The sequence below is a fragment of the Mustela putorius genome, unplaced genomic scaffold (genome assembly GCF_011764305.1).
Source record: "Mustela putorius furo isolate JIRA1106 unplaced genomic scaffold, ASM1176430v1.1 tig00000129_pilon_pilon_pilon, whole genome shotgun sequence".
Classification (NCBI taxonomy): Eukaryota; Metazoa; Chordata; class Mammalia; order Carnivora; family Mustelidae; genus Mustela; species Mustela putorius.
In genome coordinates this window covers 34,040,761-34,063,027 of record NW_025421290.1, presented here as the reverse complement: position 1 = coordinate 34,063,027, position 22,267 = coordinate 34,040,761, and the positions used below count along the sequence as shown (strand labels likewise).

The following is a 22,267-nucleotide window of genomic DNA, read 5'->3' as shown; positions in this document are numbered from 1 at the left end:
AGCCTGCTTCCCTTCCTCTCTCTCTCTGCCTGCCTCTCTGCCTACTTGTAATCTCTGTCAAATAACTAAATAAATAAATCTTTAAAAAAAAAAAGATGTAAAGTATGGAAAGCTAAGCAGGAGAGTTTTCATTTGTGAGTCAGTTTTTGTAGGAAGAACCTGGAAAGACCATGTAAGCTCAAAGGCTGGTCTACCTAGAACTTTGCAGTTGTGAGACACAAGTCTGACTTTGTCACCGATAAGGGGCACTTCAGCAAGAGCTGAACATCTATCTGACAATAGATGTTCAAACACCAACCATCCCGTCAGGGCAGTTACTGTGGAACACACAAGAGCATCACACCTGGCTGAGTGCTTAATGACCCAGCTCGGAAATCATATCCTGTTAGCGACTCACCTGTCTGATGGACTGGGACTGGGAAACATCATGCCATCCCCGCTAGAGGATTTTTCTTTAAAACAGCTAGAATACATTTTTGGAATAAATTCAATGAGGAGATAACTGTGACTTCCGAAGATTCTTTCTCTGTTTGAAAAATAACCCTGTAAAGAGACCTCGATTATCTTGCTTACGTATATGAGTAATAAACGTGGCCCTACAATTAGGTGAGTAACACCCACCACAGAATATTTGTGGTACCCATGATTCGCAACACTATGATTTACTGAACCACTTTGAACTTTCCTTCCTGGCCTAGTCCACATGTTTATAAGTGTGATAACTCGGGTCTGTGGGTAAACCAATTTATTTTTCCCACTCTAGATAAAAATTGCTGATTTTATTTTTTTTAAGATTCTATTTATTTATTTGAGAGAGAGAACAAGGAGGGACAGAAGAAGAGGGAGAAGGAAGCAGACTCCCTGCTGAGCCGAGCACGGAGCCCCAAAAGGGGCTTGATCTGAGGACCCTGAGATCATAACCCGAGCAGAAGCCAGACGCTTAACTGAGACACCCAGGTGCCCCAAGAATTGCCCATTTTAAAACCTTCCTTGGCTATCTCTACATTTCTGAATCTAAGTTTTCCACAAGGCATGGATATCTAGTCTGGGTATTTTAAAAATAGTATCCAGCTCAGCGTCTATCACATAGAGCATCAAAGCAATGCCTGAACATAATATGAGATCAGTGCCAGGTGAGTTGTCATTTAATGGGGAATTTTTGGAAAAGCGTAGTCCAAAAGGGTTTGTTAGATGAACATTTCAACCTCTCCTAGGTTCCCCTCCCTTAGCATAAAATAAATGAAGACTGAAATTGATAAATGCTAATAAAATTAGCTTAAAGTACTAAAGACGGTTTTTTTTATTCACGGATCTTGATCTCTGGGACATGGAGAAATGCATCACGCTCATCCTCATGGGAGCAAGTAAGTAGAAACCCAAGAAAATAATAAAGAAATGCTAGGGCTCCCGGGTTAACCACATGCATGAACGCACGCACACCCACAATTCTGATAGCCAGTCAGTTCTCGCCGACAGGAACATGGAACGTCATTATCTCGTGAGCAGATCCTGGAAACAGAGTACTTGAACTCTAGATAAATAATTACTTGAGAGTATCTTTAACACCTAAGGATTTCAGATTTTGGTGGCAAGAGGCATATAATGGGCTATAAGCCAGTTTAGAATGATCAGGCTACAACAAGAAAGGATCCACGTGCGGATCCAGGTCATTCTGTCGTAATTTCTGATGCCTAGCCTATGAAATACAGTCACTGAGAATGACGAGGAATTGTGTCTATCTACAAATATACTAATTGTTTTTTTCTTTTTCTTTTCAATCCCAGGAGGTGAATTAGTTGTCCCTCTTCTTGTAGAAGACCCTTTAGCTACCCCTCCTATTGCTACTCGTGCACCTTCCATTACACTCCCCCCTACCTTCCGCCCCCTCCTCACCATTATTGAGACCACCAAAGATTCCCTGTCCATGACCTCTGAGGCGGGGTTACCTTGCTTGTCGGACCAAGGCAGCGATGGTTGTGATGATGATGGCTTGGTGATATCTGGGTATGGCTCAGGGGAAACCTTTGACTCTAACCTGCCCCCTACTGATGATGAAGATTTTTACACCACCTTCTCCTTGGTAACAGATAAGAGTCTTTCCACTTCAATCTTCGAAGGTGGCTACAAAGCACATGCGCCCAAGTGGGAATCCAAGGACTTTAGACCTAACAAAGTCTCCGAAACTAGTAGGACTACTACCACATCTTTGTCCCCTGAGCTGATCCGCTTCACAGCTTCCTCCTCGTCTGGGATGGTGCCCAAATTGCCAGCTGGCAAAATGAATAACCGTGATCTCAAACCCCAGCCTGATATAGTCTTGCCTCCGTTGCCCACTGCCTATGAGCTAGACAGCACCAAACTGAAGAGCCCACTAATTACTTCCCCCATGTTCCGTAATGTGCCCACAGCAAACCCCACGGAGCCGGGAGTCAGACGGGTTCCGGGGGCCTCAGAGGTGATCCGGGAGTCGAGCAGTACAACAGGGATGGTCGTCGGCATTGTGGCTGCTGCTGCCCTCTGCATCTTGATCCTCCTGTATGCCATGTACAAGTACAGGAACAGGGACGAGGGGTCCTATCAAGTGGACGAGACGCGGAACTACATCAGCAACTCGGCCCAGAGCAACGGCACGCTCATCAAGGAGAAGCAGCAGAGCTCGAAGAGCGGCCACAAGAAACAGAAAAACAAGGACAAGGAGTATTACGTGTAAAAATGACACCGCTCACAGTCACGTGAATTCATGACACAGAATTATTTCTATATACATCTATAAAGACTTGGAAAATGAATTTCACAGATGTCAGAACTGTGATTACTATGAGATGGGGTGTACCATGACTACGGTGGGGAAAACCATTTTTAAAAGGACGCACACAAAGATGTACCTACCTATAAAATTCAGCCATGGCTGCTTTGATTCAGTCATCGCTCGGAGACAGAACATTCTCTCTGCCCTGCTGTATCATAAAGCACACACTCTGCGCCCTGGAGCAAGCCGGTGGCTCCCCCACTTTCGCGGACTTGGAAGCTTCCTTCTCTTGAGGACTTTTCACCCAAGGTAGAAGACTTTCATGGCTTACTTGTTCCATAACTCCAAGTGAGTCTGTAATGATGTTTGTGAAGCTTGACTGTAACGATGTTTTTTCTTTTCTTTTGGTTTAATTATGTAAAAAACAAAAACAAAAAAATTAAAAAAATTAAAAACAAAAACAAACAAAAAAACCCACCCTTATCTGGTTTTGGCCAGTGTACGTGTAACTTTTCAAGATCTGAGGGGAAAAAAAAAATGGCTTTTGGGTTTTTGTTTATTTTTTGAGAATGACTGGACATAAGAAGAAAAAACAAAACAAAAAAACTCAGAAAATGAAAGTAAGAGAGACTATTGCCATATGAACTCAAAAGCTACCATGGTGTTCACTCTACATATCAGGTTGTGGTATTTCTAGAATCTGTTGTTTGTTTCCTATATGATGCTTTGCTGAACACATAGCAAAATCACATGATGGATGATGGCATTGATTTGTAAAGCTGGTCCCTCAGGATCTAATTTCAGATTTTGCCACCCAAACCCTGACCAGATGGGTTTAGGGCTGGTTTTATCAGAGCTACTGGCTTTACTTAACAATATTGTTCCTGTTCATTAGCCCAGCCAAATCGTGGTAAAGGAGAGAGCCCCACAAAACAGAGCCTTTCCCAGGGAAGGGGAAGAGGGGGTGGGCTGGATATGTGACTGACTGAAATGCATGCACATAATAAAAGACAAGACAATACTAAAAGTCTGTTAAAGAATCAAAACAGACAGTAGGGGAGTTCAACGTGTGATGGATCCACAAAAGGTCACACAAGCCAAACGTGGTGACAGAGTGCAAATGACATCCCCCGCCCCCAACACGATGTTTTTCATAGTGGTTTAATTTTGTAGCCCGACACTTCCAGATAACTCTGTCCTTCCATTCGCTCACGTCTCCCTTCACCCATCTTTTCTAAAAAACAAATAAATAAATAATAAATGAATAAAGCTGCTGTGACACACACACAAAAAGGAATTTAATAGTATAATATATATATAAATAAATATATATACAGATATATTTATCATGGTATGTTTGATGGGATGACTGAAACAGGAAAACTGTTCAAGTCTTGAAGTGGAATGAGACTGTTGTTTTAAAAGAAAATAACAAAACAACAAAAAAGTAAACCTTAAAATGTGAAGAAAGTGTGAGTTTTAGTTTTGTCACAGTTAACTGTGTCAAAGAGAATAAACAATCTTCTCAGATTTTGTTTACATATTTTACTACATTTTTGCTGGTATAAATTCCTTAGCCACCTATGTACATAACCGCTTTAAGAACCGTCTGTTCTTTTCTATGGGTTTGTTTCGGTTCCGTTTGGTTTATATTCCAGTTGTCTGTCTTTCTTTTTGAAAAGAGGAAACAATGTACAGAAAAACAAACTGGTTGTGTGGCCAAAGCTAATCCCAAAAGCAAGAGACAAAGCAAGACAAATATGCACACAGAAATGAAGTATGTTTTCTGGAGGGTCGGTTATATACAATTTCTTTTGTACAGATGAAAACCAATCAGCTGTTTAGATTTAGAAATCTACTCTTGCTGGTCTTTGTAAGTTGCATGAATACTTGATTTCGAGAAATATCTTAAAGACATGGGGCAAAAAGCGCAATCAAAACGATGGTAGCCTTGACGGATGTATATGGAAAGAGGTGTTCCTCATTATCTGATATTTCAATGTTATGAGTTTCGGATTTTTTTGTTGTCATTAAAAAAGACAGGATTATAAAGAGATATCAAAGCACGACTTTAGATAACTTAAATGGCCCAACCTATATGAAGTTGATTATATCTCGATGTCTGTAAAAGATTGCTGTTTTTGGAGTCTTGAGGTCTTGTGAACTGATTTCCTGCTTTCTTTCTTAAATTTTTTTTGAGTAAAAATACATTTGTTCTATTCCTTTCAGTGTAAGTTTCTATTTGGACAATTTTATGGGAACATGTGCATTCTGTATGTGAGCTTCTATCATATTCCTGTTGTTTTATGAGCAGACTCTTAAGGAATTTATTTTATGATGTTGTGAAGTTACTGCTTTTTCTTTTTCCTTTCTCTTTTATTTCATATTTGCATTTTCGTTCAAGGATATGCTTAGCAATAAAATGTTCTTCCCCAAACCTTGTATGATGATGCATTTTTATTTTCTAAACATTTGGTAAGAGATCTTACACTAGAGCTAAACATGTCATATCTCATTAAAAGTAAGCTAGGACCATGCAAAGTAAAATATTCTAACCAGTTACTAATTCCTTCTATATATTTATTAGAAGTGGCATATTTATGGACTACGCAACCGTTGTCTGTCAACTGAGGCATTATTATTTAGATTGCTATGATAGGGTAAGCTGGAGAACACTTCTGAACAGGTAAGATGACAGAACATTGTATTCTGGGAAGTATTATTGGATACTATAAGTTACCAGACATTTAAAAAAAAGTTTACGTATATGCTACAAGTCCACGAACTTCTAACGGTTTGGCAGAACCTTGCTTATATAATGTCTTAAGCCCTGGAAAGCTTTAGATGCCTTCTCTCCAGGTTTCCTGGCATATTGACATATTTTTTTTTAATTATTAAGTCGAAAGACAAAATATAAATGAATGCTTACATCTTTACAGCTTCTTTCTAGATTTTTGGATTATAAAATTCTGCAAATATTCACTACAGCTGGCACCTTTCTCATATCTCAGGTGTCCTTGACTTACCAGTTCCCTACACCCATTTACTTTGCCAAGGGGATAATCCGTCATGAGACTCCACATTTTTCACCATGATCCTGACATGTCAGTTAACTGAATCAGTGTACTCTACCCATACATGGGTTACCAGTTTTCAAAGAGAAAAGCAAATTTAGTTAACCCTGTTCCTTCGGATTTCATTAGTGGAATGGTTACGCTCTTGAATCTCACGGGCATAGGGGGAAAAGGCTCAATGATGTCAAATTATGCAAAGTTCCTTTTTCCTGCCTGTCTCAGATAATTTATGTAAACAAAAGCAACATTCATCAATCTCCATATTGTGCCAGGTACTGTGTTAAACGATTTGGATCTGCGTAGTGTGTTTAGTCCCCGAGTGGTAGTTCTTTCCTTATCTTAAAGATAAAGACACAAAGAGCTTAATGACAATTTGGCAAATATACTCCTAACCATGTTCTAAGTGAGACCTTGCTGAGATAGACATCAGAGGGGTTTCGTGGAATCGGGAGAGGTACTGAGACCCAACAGGATTGGGCTGGAACCCCGCTAGACTCTCACCATGTATGGGCAAATTCCACAGTCCCTCCAAAATTTGGCTTCCTCATCTGAAAAAAAGGTCACCTCAATGACCTTGCCTTGCAAGATAGTTTGGGGGAAAAGTGAAATAAAATGTTTTAATTGTGACTGATACAGAGTAGGGGGCTCAAAAAAGTTATGCTCCTTTATTTCAAGTCCTTTGCTATTCTGTATACAAGAGCTGCCTTCTAGAATTAGAAATCTTGCACTAAGTTCCACATTAATAAAAAGATTTAGTAACATGTTGTCAAACAATGTTAGCAAGTCAAGACTAGTTGTAATAGACAAAACCAGTCTTTTCCTAGTCATATATTTGATTGTAAGCATGACTGCAACTAGTAAGTATGTGGCATTGAAATATGGTAGTGCCCATCTGTCTGACAGCACATTTTAATCAAGTGGCCAGGAGTTGGGGTATATAAAGGGAGTCTAGATTAGAGAAAACTTACCAGAGAAGTTTCCAAATAATGGTTAATGTGGTAGATTCATCAAAATCTAAGTAGCATTTGTTCAGATACATTGGTTAAAGTTCATCACCAGAAATACTTTTTCTTTGTTGTTCTATGAGGAAATGTTGAGACTACACTATCCCTTTTCAATGTGTTTAACTCTGGCCATAAGCTTTGGAATCTGAAATTCTTGGCCTATCCTTTACTAGATGTGAAACTTGGAGTAAGGTGTGCAGTAACCCCAGCTTCATCTGTGAAATTAGAATGATACTGTCCTCCCCTTAGTGCTATTCTATTAACTAAATGAGCTGATGTGAATATAAGTGCCCGCTTATAAACACAGTGCCTGGCCCATAACCCTCAAACAGTGATGGCTAATTGTGCCTTTCTAATCATTGGGTATTGTCCAAAAAAACCAACCAAACAAACAAACAAACAAACAAAAAAATTCCTTCTAAAAGTTTAGAAAGGGTATATATTGGAGAGCCCAAGAGCGATCACTTCACTCTGTCACCTACGTCAAAATTGTTTTTATTCTCCTACAGCTGAAATCATATTGATTCTTTGAGCTCTTCTTGCATATTCCACCAGATATATGCATAACCCTATAAAACCCATTACTTCAATCAACTCCCCTTCGGTATCAGGTGCATAAGAAAGATTCAAACAGTAGTCTGTTCATACCTCAAAGGACAGTCTTCAATCCCTTCCAAATTACAGCGTCATCATTGCCTTAGACACGCTTTCAAAACTCTGTATTGGGTTTCCCATCATACACTTTCTAAATGCCACTATTCAGTACATAATCCAAGAACCACTTTAAACATTTACTCTTCTGATAATTCAACCAACACTTACTGAACACTTCTGCGCCATCCAATCTACTATTGGCTGTTGTTACTTTGTTTCAATGAAGGCAGACAATGGACACAAACCTTTAGTCTGGTGTAGATCCCCACAGGCTAAAGTTCTCCTCACCCTATTCAAGATGAAGTTTGAGGGTGCCTAGGTGGCTCAGTGGGTTAAGCCTCTCCCTTCGGCTCAGGTCATGATCTCAGGGTCCTGGGATCGAGTCCTGCATCGGGTTCTCTGCTGGGCCGGGAGCCTGCTTCCTCCTCCTCTCTCTCTCTTTCTGCCTGCCTCTCTTGTGATCTCTGTCTGTCGAATAAATAAGTAAAATCTTTAAAAAAAAAAAAAAGATGATATTTGAGCTTTTTCCAAAGATATCCAAGCCCTGCACTTGTCCCAGTTAAATTAAAATTTTGATAATTCTGCTTGAAATTGGTTTTATTATTAATGTACTTATTGGACATTGACTAAATGGTTTCTATATCTTACATCAAGAGATTTAAGGAATATACAACATACTAATAGAATACAAATGATACTACAGCAACTTTTCTGACACCAACAAAATTAGGTGTCAGAAAAGTACAAACTATGTTCTTTGGGAGTTCAGAAGAAATTACTTACGGGAGGGCTTCAGAGAGGAGGTGATATGTTAGGTAAAACTTGAAAACTTGATAAGCAGAGATCAGAGCTACATGCCATTTCAAGCAAAGCACTGAAATGGAAGTAAGCAGGGTCACTGCATAATTTGGATGGATCCCAGATCGTGGATAAAGTGTATTAAGGTCAGTCTGATGCAAGTTTTTTGAAATTTTGTTAATGAAAGGCAAGAATAATGAGAGGATGTCGAGAGGTTCCCAAGGTCAAGGGCCAGCTATTGAGTACAGAGGCCACAAGCATGTTTGAAGAGAAAGGTAATAACCGATGCATTCGCAGAGAACCTAAAGGATGATTCGAGAGCTCAAGTTTGCATATAGACACATTACTCTGAACGAAGCAAGGGAAGAGTATCCTTTTGATACAACAACAAAGGAGAGAGTGGGATAAACAAAACTGACATACTGCAGTGGAGGTGACCGAAGTAGAGACAGGTACAGTCAGCCTCAAGGTTGAAGAGAAGGTCAAAGTCAGGGAGACTCTGAGCACATGGCAGAAGTCTGCTGATGATCCTGTTAGGAAGACAGCCAATAAAAGCATCAGTCAGAGGTCAGTTGTCATTCTCTGGTATTAAAAGTCATACTTTATATTTTTGCGACATTTCCTTTTTATGTCCTGCCTTGAAGTCTAAACTTGTGTTTCCAAATTTAGAGTTCTTTCAATTATGTAATGCTTTCTCTAGAGAAGCAAGCCATTTTATACTTCTTTTTTTTTTTCCAGAAGCATTTGGAGTGGAAGCTAAGACAGAAGATCATAGGCTGCTGCATGTACCCTACTCAGGTTGCCACAACAAAGTATTATAAACTGGGCAGCTTACCCAACAGAAATTTCTCTCTCACAGTTCTGGAGACCAGGAGTCCCAGATCAAGATCTGGTAGGGTTTGTTTTCTTAGGAGGGTTTTCTTGGCTTGTAGACAGCAGCATTCTAAATCTGTCTTTTAGTCTATGTATGTGCTGTGTGTGAGGGGTCGGGGGAGAAAGAGATCTTCCTCTTCCTATAAGCCACAGTCCTGTTGGATCAGGATCCTACCTTAAGGATCTCATTTAACTTTACCTCCTAAAGAGTGTTTCTCTAAATACAGTCATATGGCGGGGGAAGAGGAGTTGGCTTCAACATGCAAATTTGGGGGGACACAGTTCAGTCCATCACAGATGTGTACGGTACAGGTATTTGCAAGGTGAAAATTTCAAGAGCTCAGAGGAGTAAAGGAACCCAGAAACAACTCTAGCCTTGGAGTACTTGGATAGGCAAGGTCAAAGTGCAGATAAATCTAGGAAAGTCTAAACCACAGAGCAGGAGAGAATCACGGGACTAAGTGCAAGGACTGAGAAGTGTGAGAACCCCCATTTATCTGTCATCTGACTTCAAGCAGTATTAATATTTTGCTGTTCTTGTTTTATCTATGCCCATCTTCCCACGAAGGAATATTTTTCAAGTGCGAGGACTGTCACAGGAGACAGGAATAGCTATAGGGAACCCAGGCTTAGGTTTGGACGTATATTAAGTGAATAGTGTGAGCTTCAAGAGGCTGTGAACTTTTGCAGTGGCTATTAGGTCCATGAGTTCTCTAGTCAGAACCCCATGGCTTGTTTTTCTGGTTCAATAACTTCAGATAAATTATTTGGTCTACCTAAGACTCACCCTTCACACCTATGAAAGAAAATTATAATTACCTATCTTATAAGTTTGTCAGGAAAGATCGAATAAATTCATATAAAATACTTCACTTATGCCTGTCACATAGTAAACCTTAATAAATGCCAGTCATTATTACAGTTTGGCCTTGTTATCTGACTCAAGCAGGATCAAAATTAGCGACTACCTACATGGCTATCCAGCACCAAAAAGGGCATTAAAAACAGAGAAATCAGGCAACCACCCTGTATTTCCCTAAGTCTTTCATTTTCCAAGAAAGTACAAAATGCAGTTGCCTGCCTGTTAGCAAAGCTTTCCCTTCGCGGCCAGGCATTGTCTGCTTCCAGGCTCCAGCTTGGATCACGCCCTCACCAGCTCACTGCCTGAGACCACCACGCCTGTCCTGCGTTTCTAGCTCTCAGCTTTCCTGTGGCAGCTGGTCAAACACTGGGAAGCCAAGACACCTTCAGGAAATCTTGTTTTCCTTTACTGATATGCATTATTTTGGTTTTGTTTTTAATTTGGCTTTTTATTGTGATCAAGAATGGCATAATAAACCCCCATTTATCTGTCATCTGACTTCAAGCAGTATTAATATTTTGCTGTTCTTGTTTTATCTATGCCCATCTTCCCATGAAGGAATATTTTTCAAGATGACACAATGTTAAACAAAAAAGGGCATTGAAAGTGTAGTTATTATTGGATCTCTTGACCTCGGTCTTGGTCTTAATGTGCTTCAGAGTACCTAAAACTAGCATTTTTTCTGATGGACAATTAATGGCACGATTTCAGTTCTTTACTCAGTGACAACATAAAGAGCAGATTAACTGCTAAGTAGACTCTTCATCGTTTAATGAGATTGCCTGAAAACCGAAAGGATTTTTCCAGCTTACGTGTATTTCAATTCAACTGTATTCAATCACTTTCTGAAATGAATAAAAATGTCTACAGATTACATACAGCTGCTCTGTCTTTTGTGAAATGTGACATCTTAGAATAGAATCAATGTTCTTCTTGAACGGAGTGGGTGACAGAGAATACCCCATTGGCACCTGTGGAAGCCAAGAAATACTCACGTTTACTTCTAGAACTGTCATTGCAAATCTACTAGCATATTTCCCTAGGGTTATATTCATGTCTTTGCAATAAGTATAACTATATTGAATTTGCATGAGTCTACATGGAAGAGAGAGTTCATTAAGCACATCTTCAAGTTATGATTCTATTACTGCCCCACTGTCTATTGATAATGGTGATTTTCTCTTCTTGCTCTCACTCACCTGCCATTTCTGACCTACGATTTTCATCATAAAAGTATCATGAAAGAGAGAGAGTCCAAGAGGAAGTTATTTATAGACTATTTGAAAGTACATTCTTCTCTATCGCAAAGTCATAGTAAGCGTTGGGGAAAATGGTTAGAACTGCCACAGGCTTTGCTTTTCGGTTTCATGGGGAAGAATGAAATGAAAAGTAGAACACTACTTATTTACATAAGTAAATAATTTTCCTGTACCTATTCTGTGCTAGAAGATTGTCCCATTTACTTATTTTATTTGAAGGGGGATTACCTAGAAGAGCACATAAATATTCTTCTTAAAACAACAGCAACATGAAGGTCGTCTAGGTTTGCGTGAAAGAAAATCAGGCAGGTAAGGAGTGGTGGGGTAAGGGTGCTATTAAAACCCAAAAAACTATAGTTTTAGTGTTATGGTGTTTTCCATGTTCATACATCACCCAGGAACAAGTGCTTATGTGCATGCATGGGTATGAGTAGCCAGACCTGTTCTGATGTCAAAGTTGGAGCAGGAAACTAGGATAGTTACTCTTCATAATCCAAACAAGAAGGAAGGAAAAGTGCGAGGGCGATGGGGGACAGGGGGAGCAGAGGCAGAAGAGTTGCTCTTAAGCTCCTATTTGTAATTGTTCAGAAGTTAGGTCCAGAATTAGAGCATCTAAAATAATGAGGGCTCTCTCTCTTCTCTTTATTTACTTATTTTATTTGAATAATTTGAATTTCTGCTCCCCCTTCATTCCAGAAAATGTCCCATGTTAGTAAGCTCTGCCTTTACACACAGCCACACCCTCCCCACACAACCTGCACTTCTTTTGTACAAAAAGAAAAAAAAAATTGGTGCTTATACTTTTACAAATTGTAAAATGTTTTCGTTACTATGCTAGTTTTTTGTGCTGGTCTTGATGTGCCTTTTCCTTTTTCTCTTTTAAATTAAAATTAAATTTAAATATTAAAATCTCCTTACACTCCAATATTATGAACATAATTTTCTTAAAATGTATTGTAAAACCACAAGTCAGATGTCTATGTAGTTGGTCAGAACTTTCGTGACTTCCTCACTTGGCAGGTGACAAGCCGCAATTTCGTAACATATATATGTACTAGAGCAACAGCTCTTTTGTTTTGATGAAGTCTAATTTTTCTGGCTTTACGGAGATACCCTTACATATAGCATTGTAGAAGTTTAAGGAGTGCAATGTGCTGATCTGATGCATGTATTTATCGCAGAATGATTACTAGCATATGTTAACACATTCATTACCCCACATATTTTCTGTGTGTAGAGAGAACACAGAAGATTTACTTTCTTGCCAATTTTCAACTATATAATACAGTATTAACTCAAGTCATCATGTTCTACGTTAGATCGCCAGAACATAAGATTAAGTTTATACCATTAGACCAACATCTTCCTACTTCAGCCACCACCACTCCTGGCTACCACCGATCTGCTGTTTCTAGGAGTCAGAAGTTTTAGATTCCGCATATGCGATCACACAATATTTGTCTTTTTCTGTATGACTTACTTCACTTTGCATAATGCCTTCAAAGTTACAGAGGTATGTGATGTGAGGCGGTTATCGGAAGATAGGTCCAGAATTAGAGCATCTAAAAGTAACGAAGTCCTGAGGATTCACAAGATGGCAGCAGAGTAGGACCCCAGACTCCTCTCATTCCATAAAACACTAGAGAACTATCAAATTATCCTAATACCCCAGAAATCAGACCCGAAGACACATCAAACTCCACAACTAAAGGGAGAGAAGAGACAACATTGAAGAAGACTGTATTCTAAACATAAACTACTAGTTTTTATCTACTTTTAGCTCAATAAAACCGGCTCTCTACCTTTCCTACTTGCTAGGCCAAAGGGATTAGAAAGTGATTCTCTATTTTGCCAGAAACTAGACCATGTAAACCGCACATTCAGCTACACAGATTTCTGGACTTTTGATTGTATCTAGGGAAGATATTCTGCAAATATTAAGCCAGTGCATTTCATGATGTCCCTTTAAAAAAATAATCAAGTCCTCTCCCCTTCCCTGAGGTTTTTTCTATTCCCTGATGATTATAATATTGAGCATTTTTTCATGTACTTGTTGGCCACATGTCTTTGAAAAAATGTCTGTGCAGGTCCTTTGAGTACTTTCCATATTACATTTTTTCTTCAGATTTTCTTGCTCTTGATTTAGAAGAATTCCTTATTGATTTTGGAACCCTGAGGAATTAGTTTGCAAATATTTTCTCCCACTCTGTAGGTTGACTTTTCATTTGGTTGATTTTTTTTTCTTTTTTTTGCTGTGTAGAGACTTTTAGTTTGGTATAATCCCACCTGTTGATTCTTGCTTTTGTTGCTCGCACTTTGGGTGTCATATTCAGAAAAGCATCATCATTACAAACGTCAAGAAGTTTTTCTCCTAGGTTTTATTCTAGGAGTATTTTGGCTTCAGGTCTTACATTTAAATATTTAATCCATTTCAAATTAATATTTGTAAGTGGTAGAAGACAGGGGTCCAATTGCATTCTTTGGTGACTATCCAGTTATCCTGACATCATTTACTGAAGAAACTATCCTTTCCCTAATGTGTGTTTTTGGCTCTTTTGTCAAATATTAGCTGAACACGTATGTATATTTATAGGCTCTCTCTTGTTCTGTTGGTCTGTGTCTGTTTTTATGTCTGTGCCACACTGTTTCGATGACTATAACTTGGTAGATTAGTTGGAAATCAAGAAGAGTAAAACCTCCAGCTTTGTTCTTTTTCAAGATCACTTGGCTTCATAGTCTTTTGTCATTCCATTTGAAGTTTAGGGTTGTTTTCTCTTATTTCTGTGAAAAATGACCATTTTTGATATGGATTGTATTGAATCTATAAATGGCTTTGAGTAGTATAGGCATTTCAGCAATATTAAACTCTTCTGATATATGGATTATCTTTCCATTTATCTGTGTCTTGTTTCTTTCATCAATATCTTATGGCTTGGTGTATATCTTTCACCTCCTTGGTTACATTTACTTGTATTTTATTCTTTTTGATGCTATTATAAATGGAATGCTTTCTTCATTTATTTTAGAGATAGTTTACTATTAATATATAGAAACAGAACTGATTTTTAGATGTTGATTTTGTAGCTTAAAACATTACTCCATTCATTTATTAGTTCTAACAATTTTTTTGATGGAATCGTTAGAGTTTTCTATATAAGATCATGTCATTTGCAAACAAGAACCATTTTACTTCTCCTTTTCTGATTTGGATGACTTTTATTTCTCTTTTTTGCCTAATTGCTCTGACTAGGATTTCCATTACTATGTTAAAACGGAATGCTGAGAGTAGGTACTTTTGTCTTTTTTTCTGATCTTACAGGAAAAAAATTTAACCTTTTATTATTGAATATGATGTTACATGGACTTGTCATTTGCGGCCATTCATATGTTGAGGTATTTTCCTTCTACACCTACTTTGTTAATACATAAGGATATAATGATGATGATATCATGAAAGGATGTAGAATTTTGTCAAATGTTTTTTCTGTATCTATGGGGATGATCTTATGATTTTTGTCCCCCATTTTATTAATGCAGTGTATCTCATTTATTAATTTGTACATGTTGAAACATCCTTGAAAACCAGGGTTAAATCTCAGTTGATCTTTGGTTTTTTTCTTGTTCTTCTGTTCTTTATTCTTCTCTTGCTGTCTTCCTTTGTTTACTGGTGTTTTTGTTTTTCCTGCAGTGGTATGCTTTGATTCAGTTCTGTTTATCTTTTGTGTAACTACTACAATTTTTGTTTGTTTGTTTTATAGTTACAAGACTTACATAAAATATCTTATGGCTAAAAGTCTATTTTAAGCTGATAACAATTTAGCTTTAATCACATATGAAACCATCTTTAAAAAAAAAAGATTTTATTTATTTATTTGACAGAGATCACAAGTAGGCAGAGAGGCAGGCAGAGAGAGAGAGAGAGGGGGAAGCGGACTCCCTGCTGAGCAGAGAACCTGATGTGGGGGCTCCATCCCAGGACTCTGGGATCATGACCTGAACGAAGGCAAGAGGCTTACCCCACTGAGCCACTCAGGCGCCCCACAAAACTACTCTTTTAATCCCATTTCACATTTCTGATGTCACAATTTCCATCTTTTTATAGAAACAAATTTTTATATAAACAAATTATTTCAAATTATTTTTAATATTTTTACCATTTAACCTTTATATTAGAATGAAGAAATTAACACATCACCATGTTACAGTATTAGAGTACTTTAAATTTGACCACATCCTTACCTTTGTAAGTGCTTAATGTTTTGGAAGGTTTTTATGTCACTAATTAGAATTTTCTATCTCAAGCTTGAAGAACTTTCAGTGCTTCTTGAGAGGCAGGTCTAGTGGTGGTAAAATCTCTCAAATTTGTTTTTTTCTGTGTGTGTTTTTTTGTTTTTCTGGGAAGATCTTTTTCTCTCCATTTATAAAGGACAATTTTGCCAAGTGAAAACCTTTTAACTGGCAGGTTTCTTTCCTTCCTCACTCTGACTCTCTACCCCAATTTCTCCTAGCCTGCAAGGTTTCTGCTAAAAAACCCTCACTGATTCTGAGGTTTCCCTTGTATATAAAGAATATTTTTTTCCTCTGGTGGCTTTTAAAATTCTTTCTCTTTGGTTTTAGACCTTTATTATGTCTTAAAGAGGATCTTTGAGTTGAAACTTTCCAGGGACCTACAAGCTTCATGATCTTGGACACCCAAATCTTACTCTAGATTTGGGAAGTTCTTAGCCATTATTTCCTTAAATAATCTTTCTGCTCCCTTTTCACGCTCTTCTCTCAGATTCCAGTATGTGCATTGTTGCTTTTAAAGGTATCCTGTAATTCACAGAGGCTTTCTTCATTCTTTTTTTTTCCTTTTTACTCTTCTGACTGAATAATTTCACATCCTCCCTCTTCAAATTCACATTCTTCCTCTTCTTTGGTCAAGTCTGCTACTGCAGCTTTCTACTGAATTCTTTAGTCATTGTCTCTTCAGCTCTAGGATTACTTTTTTTTTTTTTTTAATTGTCAAATTTCTCATTTTGTTCATGTATGGTTTTTCTAATTTTATTTAGCTGTGTATCTTTGTTGTCACAACAGTGGTTGTCACCACTGAATTTCTCTGAGTCTTATGAACTCTGTATCAGACACTGCATAAATCATTTCTTTAGCATCAGTTATTGGAACTTTATTAGTTTTCTTTTGTGGTGGTACATTTACCTGATTCTTCAAGACCCTTGTGTTCTTACATAGGTAGCCACACAATTGAGGAAGCGGTTTCCTCTTCTAGGCTTTCTCAGCATTTGAGTGGGGGCTGCTGACTGGTTTTCCTGCTGTGGCTTCAGCTTTGGATGTGCTGCCCAGTTGTCAAGCATCTCTGGCTTCACTCCATGGTTTGGTAGGGCTGGAAACCATGCTTGGCAGTTGAGAAGGGTCAATGACTTGCTTCCCTGCATGTGTGGGTGTGGGTCTCTACCGTAGTTGGGACAAACTGACAGCTGGGGACCCAGTGAGCAGATCTGGTGATTGAGCCCTCTGGCCAGAGCCAGCAGTGGAGCAGAACTACTGGATGGGCTCTCCAGTCATGCACCACAGCCAAGAGGAACATGGGTGGCCAACATCCATAAGCTTACTGCTGTGAGACACCCCCGCCCCTTTCCCTTTTTTAGCTGATTCCTGCAGGGATCCATGTGAGGCAATCCCTAAGTGAGCCTCCCCGAGAGTGTCCCAGCACAGTGGAGAAGATGTGTGTCCACCTTATGTTCTCCTCTTCCCACTGGAAACACTGTAGACCCAGTGTGATCCCCCTCAGCATGGTGCTGCACTGGACTGGGGTAGGGGTGATACAGTCAAAGTGAAACCACTCTTCTTAGCCTTCTGTGCTAGATTTTTTTTCCCAGTTTTTATGGTCCAAATGGGATACTTTAGCCTCACCTGTGGGTTCTGAGATCTTCACAAATGTGTCTTTTCTATGGATAGCTGCTAGTTGCTCCTTCTGTGAGGGGGAACTGAAGGCAAGAGACACCTGTTTCCCCATGTTCCTGACATCACTTCAGGCAATAGCTTTTATAACTAGACAGGATAATGTTATATAGCAATAGCTGGCAAGCACGTGTTATTAAGAACACCAGGCATAGATAAGTTAACGGTCTGGGGAAAAAAAAAATGAAGTTGGACCACTCCTTGATCATAGTTAACACTGAAAGCAGTTAATTCTTGTATTTTTCAATTTAAGGATTTTACAGGCCAGCCCTACATGGACATGTGACTTCGATACTTCCATTACATAGATCTGTCAAGATGGGACTATGAAGTCATTTAAGTCAACTTTGAGAAACTCTGGGGGAAAAAAAAGAAGAGAGATTCTAGAAAACTATACCCTCACCAAAAAGCCACCTGCATGTACACCAGCTAGGGAAAATTCCTACAGCCCAAGCCAGTCAAACAATGCTCAGATAAAAGAGGGTTTTTAAGGGCCTCCATTGACAAGGCCTCCAGCTACCCCAGCCAGTGGGCATTCAAGTGTTGGCTTTGGCAGGCAGGTGCTGGATGACACAACCAAGAGCCCAGAGAGGCTGTTTCCCCGGACATCACCTCTAAGTTTGGATTTTCAATTTATTTTTTAAAAGCAGATACACAGTAAACATCGGAATGTGAGTTTTATGCTAAATAGATTTTGGTTTCAGAGCAGTTATCTCTTGCTGCCAGAATAGCCCTAAGGATTAAGATGGTTTATTGGGATCAAATGCCTGGGAGATTTATTATAGTGCAGACTGTTTACTCGTTCCCATTAAAATGCCGATTATGCTCATTGCTTTGCGTCTCTCCTCCACCTCCTTTATTCCCTTCTCCAAAGCCCATCCTCCAGTATTTTATTTTCCAACTTTAAGATGAATCTACTTAGATTTTAATTCTTTGTTAAAATTGAGTCCTTGGAAGCTCTCGGACTTTATAGGGGCCTGAGCGTGGCAATGGCGTCTATGTACCTCATTAAGGTCTTGGGAACACTGAGTCCCTGGTTAGCAACCTGGGAGGGGGGTGTAGGGGGGGTGTCCAGGACCATCTCTGCGGACTGCAGAAAAGGGTGCACATTTGGAATTTTTTGTTGTGAGCGATCACAAATACTCTGGCTATAATTATCTATAATTTAGAGCTATGTAAAAGCAAAGATAATTTGCTACTAGGTATAGGCTTTACTTGGATAAAAAGGGACATTATCTATTTTATAGCCACATTCTATGTTAAACATTCAACAGAGCAGGTGAGTTTGCATACAATATATCAGCTCTCAAGAAAACCGACATGAGACCGCAGAAAATACGATCATTTAAATAAGAAAGCTACTGCCAGGAAATAATCCTGCAGGGTCTGATAATGCATCCATATGTATAAGAAAGACCATCAGTAAGTCCATTAGGTGGTAGAATGATTTTATGAAAATGGTGGTGGGCCAGGTAAATATTTGATATACCATAATAAATTCATCTTGAATACTTCATGACTATTACAATGCCTGGCATGTAGGAGATGCCCAATAAATGTAGAAGAAACCGTAGAATACAGCTCATCTGATACTCACTGGCTGTGCCAATACATTGCTACGATTTTTCTTTTCTTTCCTTTTCTTTTTTTCCTGATACATTTTCCCCTTTTTCTGCTTGGAAAGATCTAGACCAGCCATTGTCCAACTTTAGTATGTACAAGAATGACCTGGAGGGCTCTTTACAACACATATTGCTGGGCCCTGCTCCTCAAGTTTCTGATTCAAGTGGTCTGGGGAGAGGTCTGAGAAGCTGCATTTCTGACATGCAAAAATGATGCTGGAATGCTGGTACATGAGCGCATTTTGAGAATTACTGTGGCCTATAATGGGATGTAAGAGTAATTATACACTTGAGGACAAAGAAGCGCTCAACTCTGCTAATAGAGAAAACATGATTCCATCTATTTGACAGATCCAGAGCAGTTACTGTCTGCTGCTAGGGTTTCTACCACAGTTGCAAGACCAAAGGGTCCTCATGCTTTCTGTCCGACTGTAGCAGCCAAGATTCAATAGGGAAGTATGGGAGAAAGACACGGTGACCCAGGAAAAAAGCATACAGAGTATTTTTGCAACTCAGAGATAACTCTGTAAATAGTAGAGACCTATTGTATTTAGAAGAATCCAAAATTTAAATTTACATGCTAAGCATTGGAAAATCATTCCCCTGCACACTTGCCTTCTGATTGATTCCACTTTCTAAAGCTTAAAGGTTAAAACTAATTAAATTAAAAGAAAAAAAGAGAGAGCACATGATTAGAAGGTTTTAGTTGCCTGACAGCTTAGGTGCCTTCCTACTTAAAAAATTCTTTGAGTCTGATTGATTATTTCAATCCCTGTTGATAGGGTAAAGCCAAGGAAGCTGATTCACTATAAGCAAATGATGGACGAGAACAACACAAAAGTACTGTGCATTGAGAACTCATTGTCAAGCTCTCTGGTAACCTCTTTATATACCTTATTTCATTCACTCTTCATAAGGGTGCTGATCTCATGTTACTGAGAAAATTCAGGTGTAGAGAGTTTAAGTGACTTGCCCATGGTCATGCTTCTTACTGGGAAGACAGCTTGATCCTTTCCTGATAACCCAAGAATCTGAAATACGTAAGTCAAGTTCCAGAAAGGCCATGGTAGAGGAACCTGGATTAACAGCAATATTAACAGTGCCAACCATTATTACAGCAATTAGAGTAGTCATTCTAAGAAGTCCTAGGATAAAGGTATCTCTATCCTCATTTTAGGTCTGAGAAAACCTAGGGAATGTAAGCAGCCTGCCTGAAGCTATCTAGTTAGCAAGAGATCAACTAATGTTTATAGATTCTAAGCCCACGTTGTTTATGTATCACCACCAGACCCTAATATCAAGAAGTCCCCTTCCTAGACTCTTTAGGAACAATCCACAACCAAAACTTCATTGGTTCTCCACGGACAGCAGAAGAATGCTGTGATAACCACCTTATACACAAGGTTAAACTTTGATGTGCATGTCCACAGCTTTACTGGGTAAGGGTGTATTTATTTTTATTAATACTTTTATTTGTATCAAAGTCATATATACACATAGCTTAAGAGGACAAATGATTGCTTTATAACCAGTAACAGCAGCCCTGCTCCTACGTTTTCTCCCCTCTCCACTCTCGTCCTGGTTGCCAGAGGCACCCACTTCAACGCTTCGCTCTTTGACAGGGTATTTGCTTTTGCATGTCTAAATACAGCACACAACTATCTTCTGATTCACAGATTTAAAACATGATTCACTGACTTTCTAATGTGCAACTGTAGGATTTTTTTTTTCTTTCTTACACACATTCTTTCTCTTCTTTACTCTTTTAAGGTAGCTATACATTTTGATTAAATATTATTTGGCATTTTCATGATTAGGACTACAAAAATATTCTCTAAGTTGTGTATGATTACTTTTCATTCTCTCTCTCTCTCTCTCTCTCTTTTTTTTTTTTTTTTTGGTATAATGTTTAGCTTCTTTTAGAATAGTAACCCTTAATCCTTTTCATATACTTGGTTTCATTTGGACCTAAAGCTAAATCATCTCCCTTCCATTAATGGCCTTTAAAGGTGATTTTCCAGATAAGTTTTATATCACCAACTCTGCCCAATAATCTACTAGTTTTGGTTTTGTTGTTGTTGTTGTTTGGTTTGGTTTTACTTGTTCATAAATCTTGGGGACATTCCTGTCAGGGCGCCCTATTTTCTTGCTCCAGCCTGAGCTAGCTGCACTTTTAGCTACCTTCAAAGCCTATCACTCTTTGTTATCAACTTGCTAGTTTTCTCATTCTGTTGTGTGGTGGGTTTTCTATTTGCTGGGTTCCCTGTCTTTCTCCTACCTACTTTATTTCTTTGTCAAGTAAAGCACATCACCTAGTAACTTCCTGCAAAAGGAGGCATGGTATGTAATCTTGGAGATTCTGCATCCCTGAAAAAGTTTATATTCAAATTATTGATGGTTTTGTTAGAGTATGGAAATCTAGGCAGGAAATCCTTTTCCCTAAGAATTATATTACCCCATAGTCTTCCAACTTCCTACATCGCTGTTGGGTAGACCAATGCCATTTTGGTTCTCTGTCCTGTGTGTGTGATCTAGTTTTTTAGAATCTTCTCTTTATCTCTGGTATTTGAAATGCCATAATGACATGCTTTGGTGGCTGCTGCTGGGTCAGCTACAAAATGAACCTGACAATTTTGTCAGAGAGGAAAATGAAGATTATATTCTCCAGAGTTTATCGAAAGGATTCTTTCCCCCACCTTTTTGATCTGCATTCCTACAGTGCACATGACTGTGAGTGAGAAAGAGAGTTGCTACTTGTCCAAATGATCAAGTAATTTAACAAGAAGTGAAAGCACAAATTCAACTTGAATATAACGTGCTTCCTCTTTGCAGGGCCTTTTGCAAGACACAGGTCCTCCCTTCAGGGTGCCTAGAATCTAATATGGCAGACATTTTAAGAATGTAAAATTATAAAGAAAAATTTATAATGATCTTATTAGAAAAGTGTGACACAGCTTCAAGAGAAAATGAAGCAATTTCAGATAAGGGGCTGGGAAATGCTAAGAATGAGGGGGTGTTTGGTGAGTTAGGAATGTGAGGAGAGTGGTATAGATAGGGAAGGGAGTTAACACTTCAGGGTTCTGAAGTGAGTGGTTGGTAGTAGCAGAGGTAGAAGAAGCATTTGTTATAGGCAAGAGTAGGTGTCAGGCATAATGATGAGAAAGTGAAAGATAAAGCCAAGAATAACAAGTTGGCTGGATCCTACCTGTCAGAGAAATTTGGAGCTAAAGTCTGGCAAGCTTTGGTTACAAACTCATTTTTAAGATTAATTTATTTCAATCATTTTTTTTTCTCATTTACTAATTCATATTCACTGATAGAATACTGTGAACCGGCCTTTGTGCTGGATGCTAGGGAGCATCTGAAAGAGACATGGTTGCTGACCTCAAGCAATTCACTTGATCTATGTACTTG

The 22,267-nt window shown here is 38.8% G+C and overlaps 1 protein-coding gene across 26 annotated transcripts in view; it reads left to right on the top strand.

Moving 5' to 3' along the window:
• Nucleotides 1-5,180, top strand: part of NRXN3 (neurexin 3) — a 1,565,929-nt gene extending 1,560,749 nt beyond the window's left edge. For 13 of the 26 annotated variants that reach the window (XM_045074593.1, XM_045074602.1, XM_045074588.1 and 10 more), the window contains one exon: nt 1,785-5,180. In XM_045074593.1, coding sequence (XP_044930528.1) covers nt 1,785-2,710 — 926 coding nt within the window. In that variant the 3' untranslated portion in view covers nt 2,711-5,180. The remainder of the gene's footprint in view (nt 1-1,784) is intronic. The other 13 variants (XM_045074603.1, XM_045074604.1, XM_045074605.1 and 10 more) reach the window with 2 other exon arrangements.
• Nucleotides 5,181-22,267: the final 17,087 nt, after the last annotated feature.